General features: G+C 39.4%; 1 protein-coding gene across 2 annotated transcripts in view; it reads right to left on the bottom strand.

Annotated features, from left to right (window-relative positions):
• The window catches only part of Il1rap (interleukin 1 receptor accessory protein), a 135,439-nt gene that overhangs the window by 81,412 nt on the left and 40,172 nt on the right, over positions 1-13,855 (bottom strand). For both annotated transcript variants that reach the window (XM_034515557.3, XM_034515559.3), the window contains exon 2: positions 11,771-11,835. In XM_034515557.3, the coding sequence (XP_034371448.1) occupies positions 11,771-11,834 (64 nt within the window). In that variant the 5' untranslated portion in view covers position 11,835. The remainder of the gene's footprint in view (positions 1-11,770; positions 11,836-13,855) is intronic.

The following is a 13,855-nucleotide window of genomic DNA, read 5'->3' as shown; positions in this document are numbered from 1 at the left end:
GTCAAAGCATCTATATTATTACCTGGGTCCTGGATACTTCCTTTTCAACCCATAGTATCGACCCCCGATTTCTGAAGCTCCAGAAACATTGACAGAGTGAGCCTATGTCTAATGGCATCCATCCCCTCACATGTTGTTGGCCCACTGCTACTCCTTGCGCATTGCACATAGCAAATCTTTGCCATCCTGCAACTCTTAATAGCAGAATGGTGTCTTCTTAAAGAAATCCTTTTGTCCTAGTGACCAGTCAATTAAAGTATGGTTACTGCTGACTTTCCATCAAGATGGTGCTTTATACAAGACTTCTGGGGGACTTTTATCAACTCTTTATTTGCGTCATTCCTCCAGCCTCAACCTATCCCCAAAACTGAAAGCACACCAAGATGAGAGAAAACTCCTGCCCTACTAAATAGTACAAATAAACAGAATTTGATAGATGGATGAATAGATGGATGGATGGATTCAAATACTTTATTTGCTTTTCCAATTTCATTATACAAAGCATCGCATGTACTTGGTATTCTGAAAACACCTGCTGAACAGGAGGGTTTCGTGTGTCTTCATAAAGATCCAGGCCCTTTAAATGTGGGAACAAAGGAGTACAGAGAGGAATGTACACATATTAGGGTCCACAGACACTCAGTCTATTCTATTAATAATAAGACAGTCTCAAAATAGAAAGGATACTTAGTATATTATGAAAAAAGTATAATATGCTTTGAAACAAATGGATGGTCTACTGAGAAAGTGAATTTTTTTGAGACTCAAAAAGAATTGTGTATTAATGTGCTGGGATTTTAATTTGGGAAGCTTGTCTAAGTAATATAAGCTACCTATGAATGGACAGATGATAATCTCTCCAGCACAGTTTTGCATACTTGCCAGGTCCGGGTCCAGGTCCAGGTGACAATTATTCTAGCTGTTTTGTTGCTACATAAAAAAAAAAAATGACAGTTTTTGAGAAGCATAGACTATTCCAATTCCATCAGAAATAACCTAGAACTTGGAGTGAAACCACAATCAAATTTGAAAATTCACACGCGATCACTGCCAAAGTCTGCAGAAAGAAACTGTCATTTTTAGAATGGAAAGAGTTCTCTAGAACTATATGCTTACTGGGAACCAAAAAAAAAAAAAAAAAAAAAAAGTTTCAGAGCTGCCTGTTTAAACCCCTTATTAAGTTCCTTAACAAGTCGGAAAAGGGACAAAGTCTATATAGTAGTTGGTAAGGAGAAAAAGCCATGCCCTGTGGTTAGCATCTTTGTATTGGCCTTAAAGGACACTAAATGGGAAGCCCCAGAGCCCAATGGCATCATCCTGAGGCTAATAGTTCCACCTCCACATAACCCACAGGGTCCATACTGAGATACCATTCATGTACTCAATTACAAATGTGTTCTTGTGGAAAACTTCTGTTCTTTAGGGAATGTTCATAGACTGGATAACATTAACTCCAATCTGAATAAGTATAACATGCTGTGTACGTCCTATGATGTGCTAGACAAATCAATTTGAAGGAGAATTTGCATTAGTAATACACATCTATGTTCTCTGCTTTGTTCATTGATAAGAAATTTCTTTTCAAACATGTTTTCTGTGTCTTCAGTTATTGACAGGTGTCTCTGGTTGGCATATTTTGAAAATAAAGTACCTTCATTAAAAAAATTCAGTGCTGCCGTGGTACATTCGATTGCTAGGCATCTTAAAAAGAAATTATGTCTTACTTCTCTTTAGCTGTAGTGAACTTAGAATAATTAATTCACTCTTCTGAACCTGGAGTTCCTCATGGGTAACGACAGGAGGAAACATCCCTTTATCCCAACAGTTGATTTACATAACATTATGTATGTTGTAGTTCAAATACTGTTATTCCTTTTGTCTCTGTTTCTTTCAGTCACACACACAGAGATCCGCATGCATACACACACACATACAAACACACATGCTCACACAGTGAGGGACAGAGACTCACACATATGCACCGGAGTTGATGCCCAGTTTTAAACTATTGAAAGGTGTTTAAAGTCATGCTTAGCTCAACTTGATCTCCTTTTCCTCCACTAGTTAAACATTTCAGTATCATATGTTTTGTAGTTCTTGCTGCCAACATCAGTTATCAGTTAATTCTGCAGGAGAGAAAGAACCTTTTTAATAACACGATATTTAAAGCTACAAAGGCGCCATAACAAAGCTTTTGCTCTAATGAAGCAGCTAAGAACAATGGCTTCATCTTCTTTTTTTTTTCCCTGAAAGCCCCTTAGCATCTCTCTGACATTATACATAATGAGAGGGAGGGATTCCTCCAACACTTCCATTTACTAATTATTCCATTGCCATTTCCAGGATTTCAACTATTGGCCAGACAAAGCTACATTCTCTGTCTAGACCTCAGTAGAAACTGAGTTCATACCAAACCTTCGTCAATATACCACCCCTAGCAAAGACTGCATTGCCAGTGTCAACTACAAGCAATAGCAGATTATTTTTGCTTCTAAAATGCAAACACACTAGAGATGATCCAGGTTCCTACACTCCTGCTGTCACCTCTTCCATCAGGACCGCCAGGGCCACGCAGAGCTCTGGGGACTGTCAATCTTTGCTTTCTTCAGAAAAACAGTGTGCCTGACTGACACAGCCTTTTTACTGGAGACCAAGACAGTTCTCATGACTGGTGGGGCACTCAGTGACAGGAAACTTCTGTAACATCTACAAAATAAACACACCCCCATCATTTTAACACAAGAAGAAATAAGAAATGTTTAATGAAAATTAAAAAAAAAATAAAGGATTTAACATTCCAAAATGGAAAGTATCCAGTCTGAAGTTTAGGATAAATTTGAATATTTCAGTGTAGTTAAAATAATTTCTGTAATCTGAAAAAAAAGCATGAAGATAGATTTGAATCAATCTACAGATACCTTAGTGGAAGAGTTTTCTTGTACCTTTATTTTTAAATCTATTTTCCCTTTCTCTCTTTCTCTTCTTTTTCCTGTTTTGGTTTGTCGGTTCTCTTCTTCATTCTTCTCCCTCTCCCTCTTTCGTCTGGAGTGAACGGTAAGAAATTCTGAAGAGGCACTTAATATCAAACCGTGACTGTCAAAATTCCCTACGTAAAAGAAATTTCATTATCTCTAGGCGATGCAATAAACCAAGAGTCCAAAGAAAGTTAGACATTAGAAGGACAAATGTAAGGCTTTCTCTCAGAAAAAAGAAACTCTGCGTTCATTAATCAGCACTTGAACCGTCTGAGATCCCAGAGAATCCAGAAAAGGATGTAAGTGAATTAAAACCTAATTTGTTGATGTGTCTGAGCCATAAGCAAATCCATGGTGAACAGTTAACTGTTGTTTGCCTACATAAAATAGGACAAACAAACTACTACTACTAGTAGTCAGTAACAGATGGGATCCACTGGGAATAACAAGCTGTAGATCTATGTTGCTTTAAAACACAACTTTTCTTGGCTATAAGTCCATGTGTATGCAACTTGGAATCAAACCATCAGTATAACAAAGTAAAAGCTGCTAATGTCAATGTAGAAAGGTTATAAGTAACTAAGGGGCACTTGTGTTTTCTGTGTCCCCTGTAGTGTCTATAAGAAGGAGCAGACACTAGAAGTACTATTGGGGAAGAAACTGGTAGATACTGTCACGTGCGGCACTCTGTCAGCATGGCAAGCCTCAGCCTTGGAAGAGTAATATGACATCTCATCACTAAGTTACATGGAAAACACCAATGGCAGCACCCTGGTGTACATGCCCAAATGACCTCTCCTGTCTATCTCAGAGGGCATTTCAAGGACTACAAGAAAGTCCCAGAAGAATAAAACAGACTTCCGACTAACAACCTTGAACTCCAGTCTCCATGAAGACTACGAGACAGCAAGAGTCACTTTCCAGAATGGGTTGCCAACAGCACCCTTCTTCCCAAATGAAAGCGAGAAAATGATGTCCCCAGAAACAGTACAGTTTTGTCAGACTGGACTGCTTAAGGTGTAATGAGTTTCTCTTTTCTCGTTTTCTCGGCCACCTCGTGTGCACAATCTTCCTCCTGTCTCTCAAGCAGGAAAAGGCAAAGTACAGCAATTCTGAACATCAGCTCTTGGAGGTTTGTACAACAGATACTTGAAGGTATTGGTTGTGGTTCCTTCATTAAAAAAAATTGTAACTGTTTTCTATGTCTCTCAAAAACAAAGGAAAGCTGGAAATAGCTGGTGGATTTTAAAGCGCAAGAATCCTGTTGTTTCTTGGGATGTAAATATATTTCATTCCCTGAAGAATTGAGTCAGCTAAACTGAAAAGGAAACATTTAAACTGTAGAATAAAAATAGGTAGAAATCTGCCTGGCAGCAAGTTACCACTAAACTGAGGCCTGGGAGCTTCCAAGTGGATTGCCATGGGGCCAAAACATAGACTGCAGAAAGGGAAGAGAAGATGAGAGATGTGGCGACAGAATGATCGCAGTCACTCTTATGAACCCAGTCTTCCCGTCTACAACCATAGGCAATGGTGAACTCTCCAAAACCTCTAGTTTCCTGTAACTAACTTGGCCTTAGTAAAGAATCGAGTCATTTTCTCTAACATAAAATGATCACTGTGACACAGACACTCCCCATTTGCAAACTCAGCATCAAACCAATGGTGTCCACATCTCTTCTGAGTCCACGTAATACTCACACATAGGAAGTATAAGTGCAGAAATGAGCAGTCGAGTGTTTCAAAATACACACGCAGCCTGGCTGTAAAGGACTATTGAGAACTGCTCCCAGAAGCAGAGTTTAAAGAATAGGGAGAAATTCTACAATTCCAGTGACCTTTAAGACTAAGAATAAAATGAAATTGCATTCTTCATACATTCTCCAAATGTTTGGACAGAATGGCACAGAAATGCAGTGGACAGTATGCGGCGCCATGGGCAACAGAGACAGGACGGAGTGTCACAAGTACATCTGAATGCGGAGTGCTTCAAAATGCATATTCAAATAAAATGAGGCCATTGAGGCTGGCAACAGACTGAATTCTTATAAGAAGCTGAAAGAATCATTATAGAACATTAAGAAAATTTTATGTCTGGTTCATTTTGGTACCTGATTTTTTTTTTATTTATTTGCAACTTTCACATAATAATTTTCTTAAAATAATAATTTTACAAGGTCAAAATATTATACAAAACAGAACTTTAAAAAGGTCTTTAAGCAGTTCTTTGAGGATCTCAGACAGTACTTTTATTACAGTTATCTCCAGCTCGTTTCCCTAACTTCTCTCAGATCCACCCCATTCCCCTATCAAACCCCAACTTCCTGTTCTCTTTGGCTGTTCGATTATTTGGTTGGTGGTTTAATAAATAACTTACTGGTTCAAATTTGTGCTACCCATATATTTCCAGGAGGGGAGGACCCATCCATTGTTCCATGGTCACCTTACCAGAAAGCTTAAAGAACTGACTTACCCAAAGGCATCAACTAGACTAGCTCCTCAGTCAGAGGTCAGATGTTCCTGAAACCCTCCTCTCTCCATCTTAAAATGTTGAGCAGCTTGAGTACCTGAGTACAATGGTTCCATCATGTCCCCAAAACAATAAAACAAAACTTTCTCAAAAGCACATTACCCAGTTACCGGTACATCTTTTCAGTTCAGAGTGTTTGTTTTTTATTTGAGACAGTCTCGTGCAGGCCAGGCTTGCCTCAAATTCCCACAACTGTCATGTAGCAAAGGATTACCTTGAATTTCAGACCTCTTTGCCCCTACCTCCAGCTAGTAGGATTTCAGGTATAATCCACCATGCTCAGTGAACGTGGCACAGAGCATCAGATTCAGTCATTAGTGCTTGCTAAGGAAGTACTCTCCTCATTGAACTGTATCTCCAGCCTTGTGAGTATGGCTTTTAAATGCCTTCACACTAGACTTTTTGTTGGTTTACCCTATGGTGCTCCTGCTATGAAGTCTTCCCCATTACAATTGTGAATACACAAAGCTATGGATGCCCACACAAGTCCTTCAACTTTCTGTCATGGATGGAGGAGAGCCCCAGACGCCATCATTTCCCGAGGAGTTATTGACTGGCAACAGCTTCTGGGGAAGGGCGCATCATTTTCTCTAATGGTATAGGTTGGGGCTAGGTAGAAAGAAAGGGAAAGGAAAGGAGATAGCAGAGAGCGATAGAGAATGATTACAATCATAATATATCATTGATAGTGTATGAATCTCTATAAGACTAAAGAACAAACTCTTTTGAAGTCTTTTCTCATGCCTCTGAAAGAGGTTGAGAGCTTCTCTGGGTCTGGTGACACTAGCCCAGCCTAGTGCTTAGGCTCTTTATTATATAAGCTTTGAAAATAGACTGCAGGTCCCTAAAGTAAGAATCACCCCATTTCCACATTGGATTAAACCATATAAAAATGGTCAAACCCATGATCTTCACACTTAAAGTCATTAATTATTATTAAAGGATAATTAATTAAATAGAAAGTCCTTGTCCTATGTATGCCCCTGATATATGGTGTTCTTTAAAACAAGAACTATATGGAAGAAATGGCTCACCAGGTAGAGGAAGTGACATGGGAACCTGTCAACTTGAGTTTCTTCCTCATATACTAGGAGATAATTGATCATGGAGCTGACTATTGATCTTCATACACCTGCCCTGGGACACATGTGTGCCGACAAACACACGCACAAACAAACAAAACACACACATACACTCAACACATGCACACGCATACACTCTCACACATGTGCACACACAAGCTAACACATGCACACACAAACACACAAATGAACACACATTCACACACACAAAGACATTCATGCACACACTCACTCACATACACACACTCATATACACACAGCCATGCATATACATGCCCACAACCAGGCACTTGAACACTCATTCCTTCATCCACCCACTTGAACACATACTCCCACATGCACAAACACACACATACAGAGATACACTCACACACACACACACACACAGAGAGAGACACATACACAGAGGAAATAATAATAAATTATAAAGAAGAAGGACAATTTGGGTGTGATCTACAGCTGTCTTAGTTACTTGATTGGTTTATGTGTTTGTTTTGACTTCTATTTATTTATTTTATCTCTACGTCTGAGTATTTTGTCTACATGTATGCCTATGAGCCATATGTGTGCATAGTTTCTGCAGAGATCAGAGGAGGGGGGTCAGAGTCCCTGGGATTCGAGCTACAGATTGTTGTGAACTGTCCTGTCAGTACTGGGAATCAGATCCTCTGTAAGAGGAGTTGGTGATCTCACACACCAAGCCATCTCACCAGCCTTGGCTCATTTGTTTTAAAAGTAAGGAACATGGGAACAAGATGTGATGTGTTAGCAGTGCCAGACAACTCACAGAATGAAACTCTCAGAACCTGAACCAGTGGCTCAACTGCTAGTAAAGCCCAGAGTTTTCACTTATTTATTTCATCTTGAATAATTCATACCCTATAAATCAACAGACTTCTTCTACTCTCTGTAAATTTCAGTAAAGCTTAATAAAGGGAAAGTGACTTTCATTAGCAGAACAATGTTCTAGGATGACAGTGCAATATAAAGAAAAAAGTAGGGGGCTAGGGAGATGGCTTGGGTTGGGGGGGGTGTTGTTCAGAGCACTTGGTAGAAAATATGAAAACCTGAGCTCAAATGTCTAGCACGGAGAGGAAGAGCCAGGCATGCGTAAGCTTCCTGCAAAGCTGGTGCTTGAAGGTGGAGACAGGCCACATTCTGCAGCACAGCCAACTTTTAAGTCCTTTATTTCCTGAATTGCAAGGACTCCCTTCTCCTAGGACATGTGTACAAAACCTAACCCTATCGTGGCCCGTATTTATTTGTGTTGACTTTGAAACAACAACAACAAAAGCACATCCTTAGATCTTTTTTTGTGCCCACACATTTTGGGGAGATAAGAAATGCATTGTCTAATTGTATTTTGAGAGAAAAGTTTCATTTTAACAGGAAGGGTGATATGTAGGAGGAGCTAAGGTGGGAGGAGTAAGGAGAAGAGGAGGAGTAAGAAGAGGAGGAGAAGAAGGAGAGGTAAAGCTAGGTGATGAAAGAGAGAAAGAGGGGGGGAGACAGGGAGGCAGGTGTTCATGTATCTCCACCAGTCAAAGATAGTTGATATATCTAGGTTGGGTAGCGGGTTACACCTCTGATTGAACAATACCAAACTTATAAAGCCTATGATTAACATTTTAAAAAAAAAAAATGTATAAATGCAAACAGGAAAGGGGGGCATGGGATAGGGATTTTCTAAGGGGGGGGAATGGGGAAAGGGGATGGCTTCTGAAGTATAAATAAAATATCTAATAAAAAATAAAAAAAGAAGATTTAAAAAAAGAAACGCATTGTCTTTTTTTTTTTTTTAATAGGATCTACGGAGAAAGCAAATTTTTGAGATGGCAAGATTTTCAAGTTCATCCTCCTGGACACTCATTTCACTGTCTCTCCAACTTGGAGCCAAGGGGGTCAACAAAATATGTATTCCTAGGAGGTGCCTTTAGTAGTCCATCCCTCTAATAGGCAGCCAATGAAAAAGGAACCAAAGGGGAGTGGGTAGCTGAGCTGAGATTTCCCTTTTAATTCCTGTAAGCAGGAACCCCTTCCAGCTAATAGTGGAAATGCTGAGAAGTATAACAAGCAAAAGGGGGAGCACTGAGCTTTGAAATGAGAATCCAAGTGATCTTCCATCTGAAGAAAATGGTCTTGAGGGAATGGTAAAGCTGCAACCGCTTAAGTAGATAGCACGAAAACCTTAGCAAGCAGTTCTTCCACCGTGAGTGAGTTTCCCACCCCAATGGTGTCTCATTGCTGTTTGCATCACAACCTTCTCTCTACATCATTGGCATTCTTGGTGGATCCCAGGGGATCCATATTTAATAAAAATAACAGGAGTCTTTGGGAGAGAAGAATGAGTGGAGTCTTTAGTTATGCCGAACACTAGCTCTGTGGATTCAACTCAGTGAACCACAAGATATGTAAGTGTCTAGTGAAAAAGACAGAGCTACAATAGTCCTGATCTAGGGAGTGCAAACAGTGGTGAAGAAAAAAAGAGTTATGTGACCTCTAAAAGAGTCACATTTAGTTATGTTGACACTAGCATACTTAGACAAGCTTTAATTGCTTAATTATAAGTAATACTTGCTATTATACTATTATTATTGTTGTTGTTGTTATTTTTTAATTACCATTTGAGTTTTTAAAGGTATGAGGAAAGCAGAGTTCTCCAACCAGAAAACCTCACTCTAATGTCAGAATTTTGTGCCTTAAAGGCCAGTTCTCTACACAGGAACCTCATTGTATGACAGTAAACTCTGGATCCAGAGTTGTGTCCTGTGAATATAGAGTACGATAGAGCACTCGGGATATTTCTGCTCTGTCCCTTATGCTAGTATGTGCTTTCAGTAAGAGGAGAAACTGAACCACAGAGTGTCTTACGGAAGACCAACAAGTCTGCCTAAGTCTCCATCCCTGTCAAAGGTGACACCTTCCTGTAGAAAAGTTGACAGATCCTTCAAGATCGCAATGATCCCTTTTATCCCCAGAGCCAGTTGCCCCTTTCATTTTTTTTGTCAACAACACTTCCTTTTTGTTCCCCTCCCTTCAACGAGGAAGTACAGCAGAGACACAGCCACAATACACCTCTTCATAAGGAAGGCATGAGTGTGTGCCAGATGGGCAGAGGGGATTACAACATGTTTCCTCTCCCATAGTGACTCAATGGGGCTGGTATGAGAACTCATCTTATTCAAGAAGACAGCTTCCCCTTGCAGAATTATGAGTCACAGTTCCTGGGAAGAAAGTACACTTACCAACAACATTTGGGGGAAGGGGATACTTGGGAGAATACAGTGAAGGTCATTCAGAAAAGGAGCACTAACAGGACAATTGGGCAGGCAATAGACCTCACAACGTCTGGGAAGCCTTGATCTTTCAACAGCAGTAGCATAGACATCTCTCACTTTAACTTCCAGGCATGGTACTTGTCACACTAATGGGAATTATTAGTGAGAATTTAAACCCTAGCAACATGAATCCATGCAGTTTGAGAAAAGGCACCTCTGATGGGATACTCATCCATCTGTTTAACATGTATGCACTTGTACTGTATCTCTGTGTGTTAACCATCATCCCAAGTGTTTAGGAAAACAAAAAGAAAAATAAATCTGTGCCCTCAGATTTAGAGAGAGGGAGATGACAAAAGTAAAGAAGGAGACGAGGAAGAGAGAGAGGTTGGAAAGAAGAAAAAAGGACAGGGGAGAAGAGGATAAGAATGATGGATCGAAGGGCAAATGACAGAGAATGAGTACAAGAGTTAATAAAATATCCGCAGTGATGCAAGATGCTAAAGCAATGCAAGGGGATAGAGGGGGTGACTGGCAGGGCCATTGTAATTAAAATGGCCAAGGAAAGCCTCCGTAAGAAAACAGCATTCAATTAGTAATAAGTCAAGTGAAAATAAATTATAGTCCAGGGTTATCGTCAGCATATTTAAGAATCAGTACAGCAAGTTCCTTCCAATCAAATGAGACAGATACCAAATTGATGCTGGTATATTAATGTGGCCCAGCTGTGTGCTAGTGCATCCCAGTTGGATAGAAGGCCTGGTTAGAATACAGCCTTTTCTCTGTGAAGTCCCAAAGGGCCAGCAAGTTTAGATATTATCTGTACTTTCAGCTCTACTCTGTCCTAGTTACACCCTGTCTTTAGAGTTATTTTTGGTTTCTAATACAATGCTCTAAGTGGCATAGAAAAAAATGAAATGCACCCAGCAAAGATGATCAGGATGGCAGGAGGGCTGAAATTCATGCCAAGGGAAGAAGAGTTGAAGGTACGGATGGCAGAACACTGGGGTCACAGTTACATAATGCTGACTTAACACTTCCAAAGGGTTCTCACAGAGAATAGGCATAAAGCAATGACAGTCAAAGCACAGCCCGTGGTGTTCACAGGAATTATACATAGGGATCCTTATTAAAATTAGGATCCCTGGAGTCCCTGTGTAAAAATTAAAGAACCAGTGCTTTAGGTATTTTCTTTTTCAATCATGAGGCTAAATCAAAGAAATGTATGGAAATGACAGAGACTTATTTAAGTCCCTTGGGCAACAATTTTTATAACAACTCAATGAGTCAAAAAAACATAACAGCCTGCAATTAGATGCTCACTTGATAGAGCAAACATGGGTGATGCTGAGAAGCAAGTGGGAGAAGAGAAGCACATAACCAACCTTTCCTGCATCTGCTTACATGAGATCCACCATCATGGTGACTGAGTGTGGTTTCAAACTCAATAAATATCTTGGTTGGATCTTCATACAAAGCCATGGTCAAAGAAAGAGTGTACCAACAAATCCTTTGTTGCCCATATACATGCAGTTTGATCAAAGCTATCATTTTTGGTTTGTTTGTTTGTTTGTTTCTTCAGCATCCCAGTGAACTACTAACAAATGAATCTTTTCCAGCAACGGTCAAAGCTGGGGAAACAGGTTGCACTATCTCTCTGCCATTTCCTCCATAGGGCTTGAGATGAGAATACAGAAAATTAGCCTTGTGGGCATGAAGTTGGAGTTTATACACATCAAACCCCTTCTCAAGTTTTCTAGTTCCTCTCCTGGCTCCTTCAGATACTTAATTCTATGCAACTACAGAAGACTATGGAACAAAACCAAAATTATACTCTTAAATTCACTATACATGATCCTGTATCTTAAGTTAATTTCAGTCACTAATCCAGCACCACATACTCACCCGAAGCATGACTCTGCAGGATCCCATAGAAGGACAGACTCATCAAACACCACAGAAGTCCCATTCTGTCAACAAAAAGAAGAAAAAAAAATGTAAGGAAGGGTACTTCTTCCCTGGACAGTTTTAATAATAAGCACTGGGAATGTGTGCTAACTATAGCTTAAGAACCATTCCAAGGGTTCTAGAATAGTCACAAGCTTTATTGCCAGAAACAACAAGTTTGATAATTTCCTGTTCTTTGTCATTTGCTTTTAAATCCCCAAATTACAGATAGATAAATGCAAACAAGTTTAAATAACATAACTGAGATCCCTTGACTAGAAAGTGGTCTGGCCATCATTAAATTCCAGCTGTGAGGCTGCAGAAACCTCTGCTAATCACTGAACTATAACTGCTATATGGGAAAAAAAAATGTTCATCTGGATTTTCTGACCTGGAGTAAAACTTCTAGCAAATGGATTTGACCCTTTTACCCTTCTTTCAGTTCCCTTGTCTCGTCTCAGTGGGAAATACGTTATGATCCAGGTACTGTTCCATCTCAGTGATAAATTGAAAGTCTAGAGATCCTGGATTCAGACCTAGTCTGCAGTCAACCACACAGAATTTGTATCATCAGAAAATATGCAAACCTCCTGCTCTGCTGTTCTTGCTTATCCTTTGCAAAGACAAATGACAAGGCAGGAGCCTCCATCAATTTTAGCATTCCAATGATAACCAGAGGAACCTGCCAACTAGCAAGAGCCATGCTCCAATATTTGGTTGTATGGTTTTTGATGCAGGAGATTCAACAATTCTGTAATGAACATCTTTTCCTATGCCTATGGACCTTCCTGGTCAGTGGTAAAATGTCTCCATGGTTATAAATACAGAAATATGGAATGACTCAGAAATTCCTGGCTCATGACTGCCTTCTCATTGATGAAAGCATTCATACAGACGTACTTAGAGACATCTGGTAGCTTGTCCACATGATACTTTTAGAAAGCAACATAGATGAGATATTTAAAAAAAAAAATGCATCAAGCACAGAAACCCACATACCTAAAATGGCCAAAATAAATGGATGATAGCTTGGCACTAAAATGGGCCACTTATAATAATACTACATGGAAATAAATTGTATAAATTGGTATTAACTAAACAGTTTCAGCTGTATTGTATATCCTAACCCAAAATGCAAGTGTCTACACCTACCATTTATCATAGCAACATACAACTAAAAGTATCTAATTCCTTCCTTAGGTTATCTGTATAAAAATCACAGGTAAATTTATCACATAAAAACATTTTGTTTCAAATATCAAATGTCATTCAGACCATTACATTAGGGAAATTTAGTTGTATCCATCCATCTATCATACATTCACTCATTCGATAAAACCATGTTGAGGGCTGGAGAGGTAACCTGTTGGTACAGCACTTTCATATGACATGCAACACAAGTCTTGAGCCCTGATACCATCTTCGTCCATAAAGTATTTCACATTTTTTATTAATAAGTTACACTCATCTAACTGCAGTCGATTCTAGTAAGCATAATAGAAGGCCTTTGATGAATACTTCTCTTCAGTCAGTAAACTCATGAAGAGCACCTCAATGTCTTCAGCTATGCAGACACAGACTAGAAATAGGACTTATCACACAGAGGATATAGTAGTAAGCAGAGTTTTATGGAAACTTAAAATATATACCAAAAGAAGAAATTGGAGTAAAGTTAAATGTAGTTTAAAAAAAAAAAAAGGCAACAGATCAATACAACTCAAGACAAGCAAATGTGAGAATGCTCCCACCAAAGACTGTGCAAAGCTAAAATACAGGGCTTTCACACTGAGAGAGGACTTGCTGGTTTGGGGGAATTGAAGTAGAAGAAGAGGATGGAGAAACAATGGTCTTGGAGATTAACATTGAAAGATAAAGAAAATAAAGAGACATAATAAAAGTAGTATAATGATACTTCTGTTTGACTCAACTACAGGGTATTAGAAAGAGAACTGAAGATGACTCTGTTGGAAAGCAGAAAGGGCCTGGAAGAGAAAATGGCAGTGCTGAGAAAAGCAAGCCAAAGACATGTGATTTAACTTACAT

Source organism: Arvicanthis niloticus, chromosome 12 (genome assembly GCF_011762505.2).
Source record: "Arvicanthis niloticus isolate mArvNil1 chromosome 12, mArvNil1.pat.X, whole genome shotgun sequence".
In the NCBI taxonomy this organism is placed as follows: Eukaryota; Metazoa; Chordata; class Mammalia; order Rodentia; family Muridae; genus Arvicanthis; species Arvicanthis niloticus.
The sequence above is the reverse complement of the archived record's forward strand: the minus strand, read 5'-3'. Positions and strand labels throughout refer to the sequence as shown.